At 43.4% G+C, this 6,780-nt stretch overlaps 1 protein-coding gene across 1 annotated transcript; it reads right to left on the bottom strand.

Moving 5' to 3' along the window:
- Positions 1-309: 309 nt before the first annotated feature.
- Positions 310-6,493, bottom strand: UTP23 (UTP23 small subunit processome component). Its single transcript, XM_084747899.1, has 3 exons — positions 6,214-6,493; positions 2,702-2,876; positions 310-1,532 (listed from the first exon to the last, which is right to left on the bottom strand). Exons 1-3 carry the CDS (start codon positions 6,399-6,401, stop codon positions 1,149-1,151), a joined length of 747 nt encoding a protein of 248 aa, XP_084604025.1. The 5' UTR covers positions 6,402-6,493; the 3' UTR covers positions 310-1,148.
- Positions 6,494-6,780: the final 287 nt, after the last annotated feature.

Genomic DNA, 6,780 nt, shown 5'->3' with positions numbered 1-6,780 from the left:
ATTTATATATTAGAAAAATGGAAGGTGTATAATCATACTTTCTAGTCGATTGAGAGCAGAAGGTAGAATTATATTGTATAATTTGGAGATAGAAGTAAAAACAGTTGAACATGGAAGGTTTCTCAAAGTGCCCAAGAAACTTTTACCTTAAGCCTTTTAAAACTTTTATTGTTGGGGCTGGGCATTGTGGCGCAAAGCTTTAATCCCAGCACAAGGGAGGCAGAGGCAGGCAGATCGCTGTGAGTTCAAGGCCAGCCTGGTCTATAAAGTGAGTTCAGGATAGCAAAGGCTGCACAGAAAAACCCTGTCTCGAAAAACCAAAAACCAAAACACTTTTATTGTTATATATTACCTGTACAAAACAATGGGATGATTTAGGCCCCTTTCCCCTTATAACTCACTTTTGCAAATTTGGTATTTTTGCATGTACAGGTGTGGAGGTTAGAACTTTGGGAAGTCAGTTCCCTCCTTCTACCATGTGGTCTCAGGGATCAGCTTCAATCATCAAAGTAGGCAGCAAGCATCTTTACCCACTGAACCTTCTCACTGCTGATTTTTAAAATGTATACATATGGTTCTGGGGACATGGTTGAGTTTGTAACAAACCTGCTGCAGCAGTATGAGGAGCTGAGTTAAGATCCTGTGACCCATACAAAAAGCCACGTTTATCCATGCATGCTGCCACTCCCTGCATAAGAGGAGACAGGAGGGTCTCTGCGGCCTAATGGCCAGCCGGTTGTCATTTAACTGGGAAGTTAGTGGCTCACTAAGAGACCCTGTCTCAACAATAAAGGTAAAGAGTGATAGAGTGATTGACCTCTGGCCTCTTTATGCATGCACGCACGCACACAAGCACGCATGCACGCACGCACGCACGCTCACACACAATCACAAGCACATACTCCAATGCATACACCACATATATACCACTTGGGAGGTAAGAGTAGGGAGAAAGCGGATACAATAATTTTATAATAAAAAAAGCATTGCCCAAAGTAAGCAACAGAGGATGGACTCTGACATGACAAAGAAACCCAACCACTCTTTAATTTTAGGCAAAAGTGTATGTGCCAGTACTGATTTATAAAAATAAGCTTAGTCCTTTGCTATAAATACTTTCACAGCGTCTTCCAGTGTCACAGCACTTGTCACCCTTCCGCACCCTGCTGCTCAGAACGTACTTTCTGCATGGATCTGTTCCGAACTCTTTTCCTTTTCCTTTTCTTTTCTGAAGCAGGTGACTTTGTGTCCTGTGCTTTCTTCTTTTTCTTCAGGCAGCTGAGAGGATTGGGGCCGCCCACCTTCTTCTTCCTCCTCCTCCTCCTCCGCTCAGGGGTCCTTACTAAGCCTTGTTCCTCCTTGAGTTGCTTGATACTTTGTTTCTCGTGCACTGAGACCAGCTGGCCCGACTCCACAGCCTTCACGAAGGCCACTGTCCTGGGAGAAGGCTTGTCCAAGACTATAGTGTTCTGAATAATGAACATGAGAGGAATTCCAGGATTTTTCTTGACTTTCACAGATAAATTCTGATCCTATTAAAAAGAAAAGGAATTTAGTTTCTCAATCAAAATGTCAGTACCTAAAATTCAGTTTCTAAGAGTTTAAATAAGGCTATATGTGGGGGGATGGGGGAAGAGACTACAGATTTTACTTCTCTGATAAATATGTTCCATTAATCAAGCCATATCTTATGAAAGAGGACAGAAAACATAAAAACTAAGCTGAAGCAAGATGGACAACAGCAGTTTGGGTTGGACCAGTCAATACTCGGGGGCCATGAATTATCAACTAATGCAAAAGTAAATACATTAGGAAGTTTTTCTTTTTTCTTTTCTAAGATATGATTTCTGAACATCAGCATGGGAAGAGGTTGAAACGGAGTAATAAGCTGACTCCAAAATCATTCTGAAAGTGTAGTTGAGCATGTGAGTGTTTTAACAGCAATCTGAACAGTCTCTCCATTTGTCTCCCAGTCTTTAAACGCCCTCAACATTCTATGTTGTTGCTAGTGTCTCTCTTTTAAGGATTATTTATTTCTACGTGTATAGACGTTTTCCTGTGTATATATCAGTGTGCCACATGTGTGCCTGGTGGCCTTGAAGCCAACAGAGGGTGTTGGATTCCTTGAGACTATAGTTACAGATGGTTGTGAGCAGCTGTGTGGGTGTTGGGAATCGAATGCCAGTCCTCTAAAAGAGCAGCCAGCGCTCTTAACCATTGAGCCAGCTCTCCAACCACCTGGTGCTAGTCTTAAGGGAGATGCACCATGACACTTTGAGAAAGAGTGTGACTTCAGGAACATGAAAAGCAGCTATGAATACAGATGCAGAGACTTTGCCCTACTCTTCCCCCCTTGAAGAACACTGAAGCATCAACACACTACTGCAACAACTCCTTATCCTCTAAAATGAAACTTCTGGAAGAAAAAAATGTCCATGTACTTAAGATTTCTCATATGCTCCAGTAACTGCCTAGTCATTGACTCCATTTTTTAAAATCTGCATTTGTAAAAGTCCAAACAATGAAACACGGATTACAGATCAGCAACAGAATCCTTGTCTAACATACCACGATAAGTAAATAAATAAAACTCTGAACACTACATAATCTCTCCCACTTCCTTTTTCCTAATTACAAACAGCTCTCCGTGAATATATATAGAAGTGGTTCAATTGCCTTACAGTGTTAGAAGTAACATTACCTGTGTTGCCACAAAATAATGGTGCGGATTCCCTTCATCCACCATGGACAGAAGACATTCTGATCCACTCACTGCACTCTTGAAGTGAGGACAGTTTCGAACCTGGCATTTCTGTGCAATCAGTTTTGCTCCATATAATTCCTTTCCCAGGGTTTCTAACTCCTTTAACACACATCTGGGGGGAGGGGGGGAAGGGGAAAGTCATTAGAGGCCCAGAATCACAACTGATACATTCTTTTGTTTATACAAAGGAAGCATAAACATCATATGCAAGCTTTGAAAATGAAAAACTATGCCATAAGAATTTGAATTTATAGTATGGTTGTCCTTTTCTTAAGTGAAATTCGAGTTCAAGCAGAAATAATGCCAATGCCGGGATAAACTGAGCACCTCTGTAGGGAAGCATGCAAGTTGCTCTTCCCATGTATTATTGCTTAACCTCAAATGACTCCTGAAGCTGGGTGATAAATTAATTTCTAGCTTATCCTCAAATCTGTACCTCTTATAGAGGTCAGATACAGTGAGCCTTCCAGATGATTGAAGGGAACCCGAGGTCACTATCAACTTCAAGAAAATACTAACACAGAATAAAAAACAACTTGTGTTATCTTGTTTGAATCCTGACTTTAAAAAAAAAAGTTCTTTATAATTATAGGAGCCAGAGGATCCGAGGACACCAGGAGACCATGGCCCACAGAATCAACTGAGCAGGGCTCATATGAGCTCACAGAGACGGAAGCAGATATCAGAGAGCTTGCGTGGGTCTGTGTCTCTGACTCTTCTGCCTGCTCATGGGACCCTTTTCCTCCTTCTGGATTGATTTACCCAGCCCTGATATGCATGTTTGAGTGTAGTCTTATTGTAACCTCATATGCTGTGTTTGGTTCAGATCTCCTGGGAGGCCTGTTTTTTTCTGAAGGGAAATAGAGAAGCAGTAGATCTGGGGGAGAGGCAAGGTGGGGGAAGGGGCTGGTAAGGGAGGAGGGAGGGGAAACTACAGTTGGTATGTAACATATGAGAGAAGAAACAACATGGTTCTTCATGAACAGCAAAGAATTAAGAAGAGATGGTCTAACTCTAGAGTAAGGAGGTAGGGAAGAGATGCGGTCAACAAGAATGAGCATTCTCCTACCAGCAAACGCTTGGTACCAATGCTTCCTGCATCACTCTAATTTTGTGGCGTTTGAAAAATCCCCAAAGTAACCAGGTGCACAAGCTTTTAGTCCCAGCACTTAGGAGGCAGAGGCAGGCAGATCTCTAAATCCAAGGCCAACCTGGTTTAGAGTGAGTTCTCTCTTCCTTCCTTTTTTTGGAGACAGTCCCTTGCTATGCATATGGCTTCAACCTTGAGGATGGCTTCCACCTCATAGTAATTCTCCTGACTCAGCCTCCCAGGGTATTTATATTACAAGTGTAACCTACCTCAACTGGCTCAAAAGTTAAATTCTTTAGAGAAAATGCTAGAGGGTATGTATCCATGTAGTACTTCTCAACCACTTTGCATCCTCGCACTGTACTACGGATGGTTGTATGGCTCACAGAAGTAAACAAACTACTGATGTTCAGAAGCGACCAATTCAGAAAAGGTAGAAGCAATTGTCAAGGCTACAGGGATCAACACTTTTTTGACTATGGGACCCATAAAATATTTAAAAATTTGTATGTGTTGGGCTGGGCGGTCGGGGGTTAAAGGTGGTGGTGGTGCATGTCTTTAACCCCACCACTTGGGAGGCAGAGGCAGGTGGATCGCTGAGTTTAAGGCTACAGCCTAGTCTACAGAGCAAGTGTCAGGACAGCCAGGGCTACCCAGATAAACTCTGTCTTGAAAAAAATGAAAAAAAAAAACCAAAATAAAACAAAACAAAAAACCAAGCCAACAATTGTATGTATATGTGAGTGGGTGCAGAGGCCAGAGGCCAAAAGAGGATGTTGGATTTCCTGGAGCTGGAGCTATAAGCAGTGTGAGACCCCTGACATGGATGATGGGAACCCATCTTAGGTCTTCTGGAAGAGCAGGAAGCATATTTAACACTGAGCCATCTTTCCAGCCTAGGATTAAAAATGTGAGGGTACCTGTAATCTAGAAAGAGCATTATTTGAGAAATTCTGAATAAGCAAGGGTGTTCACTACAAGGGAAAATATTTGAACATTTATTGAGCACACAGCACAGCTTGGTTTGGATGAATATATAAAGAGCACTCTAACTGGCTATTTCTGAGCTGCAGTAGTGTAACTCCTTTTAATGTATTTGCTTAAGTAAATATTTTTTCTTAATTTTTTTTCTTTCTTTCTTTCTTTCTTTCTCTTTTTTTTTTTTGGTTTTTCAAGACAGGGTTTCTCTGTGTAGCCTTGACTGTCCTGGGCTCATTTTGTAGACCAGGCTGGCTTTGAACTCACTGAGATCCACCTGCCTCTGCCTCCCAAGTGCTGGGATTAAAGGCGTGGACCACACCACGCCCAGATAAAGTAAATATTCTACAATGCAAAGACCACTAAAATTTTTACGATTTGTTCGTAGTCTAGCTTTGATTTGCCTTTTCCTTACTTTCATGTTCCACATTAGACACAACCTCTTTTTCAGGCATCAGCCAACTCTATTTGTGCAAAAGTTCTCTCAAACAATATCGTCTGTTGTTTATGTCATTCAAAACAGACTTTCTCCCTTCAGGCCTGAAAAAAACCTTGGGACTCAAACATCGACTCTATGAAACATTTTAAAATGACGCCAACCCTCCTGTTCCCACAGTGTTGTAGCCTAGGTGTGCTCACTTACACGGAGCGAGAAGGCACAAATGTGAACCAAAAACAGCCATGGGGAGTTGGCTTTACAACCCATTGAAGGCAGGGCCTTTGTTCTGCCCACTAGGGTGGGTATTCTAGGTGTCTGGACCAGCACTTGCCATTTGGTTGGTACTTTTCTGTTTGTCTGAGACAAGGTTTCTCTGTGTCGCCTTGGTTGTCCTGGACTCACTTTGTAGACCAGGCTGGTCTTAAACTCAGAGATCCGCCTACCTCTGCCTCCCAGAGCCCTGATTCAATCTCCAGTCTTGACTTCTTTTCCTAGAAATTGATGATTTCTCATTGGCAGTAAGAAGGCTTGAAAAGTTTTGAGTTAAACTTAAAAAGTAACAACCACCATAGAAAGGGGGTTAGCTTCTGGATACTGAAAAATGTCCTTATGTACACTACACCCCATCTGACATTATTACCAAGGCTGAAGAAGTTATGCTGTCTACGTTACATCTAAATGTTGTTTTTTTTTTTTTTAATCCTAGCACTTGGAAGACAGAGGCAAGAGGATCTCTGAGTTCGAGGCCAGCCTGGTTCACAAACACAGCTGGATTTGACTGGGACCAGGAGTCAAAAACCAAGCCTACCTTCTACAGAATCCCTGCTCCGATTATAACAGGGAATATTCACAGGGCACAGTACCATCCGCCTAACTTATCTGTTGTCTGTTTGCACCTCCTGACTTCTGGACCACACCCGCGACCCCGCCCCGCAGGCCCACCTCGTGGTGCACAACTGGGTCTCCCCCATAAGGTAGCGGGGCAGCTGGTCCCGCAGCTGGATGCGACCCCGCAGCGCCGCTTGGCAGAAAGTGCCATCCAGAAGGATCTGGTAGGGCTCCCGGACTCCAAAATTGTTGCGGAAGAAGCCAAGATGCTTCTTGGCGTGCTTCTGCCTGGTGATCTTCATGCTCGCATTGGAACCAGCGGCGCAAGCCTCACTTCCGCACTCCTAGACGCTCGTAGCCCCCGGAAGCGAAACACTCTCGAGCCGGAAGTATATGCCTGTACGTCAGCGGCCCGCCTCCCTATTTATGTCATTCTCAAAGGAGCGCTCACTCCCACCTCCGGGCGCAAGCTTTAGGGGCGGAGCTTCCGCCTGTGCAGAGAAGCTGCTGAGTACTCAAATTCGCTCAGGTTCGCACATGCGCAGTCGTTAGCTGGCCTAAAATTGTTCTTGCCTTCTGAAGCTTTCTTGCCTGGCACGTAGCAAGTCTCTAAAAGGATAATAATATGAAAATAACCAATGATGATAACATTGATCCGGGCACTCAGTAATTTGCCATTTA

Source organism: Acomys minous (genome assembly GCF_964271855.1).
Source record: "Acomys minous genome assembly, chromosome: 12".
Lineage (NCBI taxonomy): Eukaryota > Metazoa > Chordata > Mammalia > Rodentia > Muridae > Acomys > Acomys minous.
This window is presented reverse-complemented; position numbering and strand designations above follow the sequence as displayed.

Coding starts and splice junctions, on each gene's coding strand:
- UTP23 (XM_084747899.1), bottom strand. CDS start 6,401: ATGAAGATCACCAGGCAGAAGCACGCCAAGAAGCATCTTGGCTTCTTC. Junction 2,877..6,213: donor ACCCAGTTGTGCACCACGAG/GTGGGCCTGCGG, acceptor CCCTCCCCCCAG/ATGTGTGTTAAAGGAGTTAG. Junction 1,533..2,701: donor ATTATTTTGTGGCAACACAG/GTAATGTTACTT, acceptor TCTTTTTAATAG/GATCAGAATTTATCTGTGAA.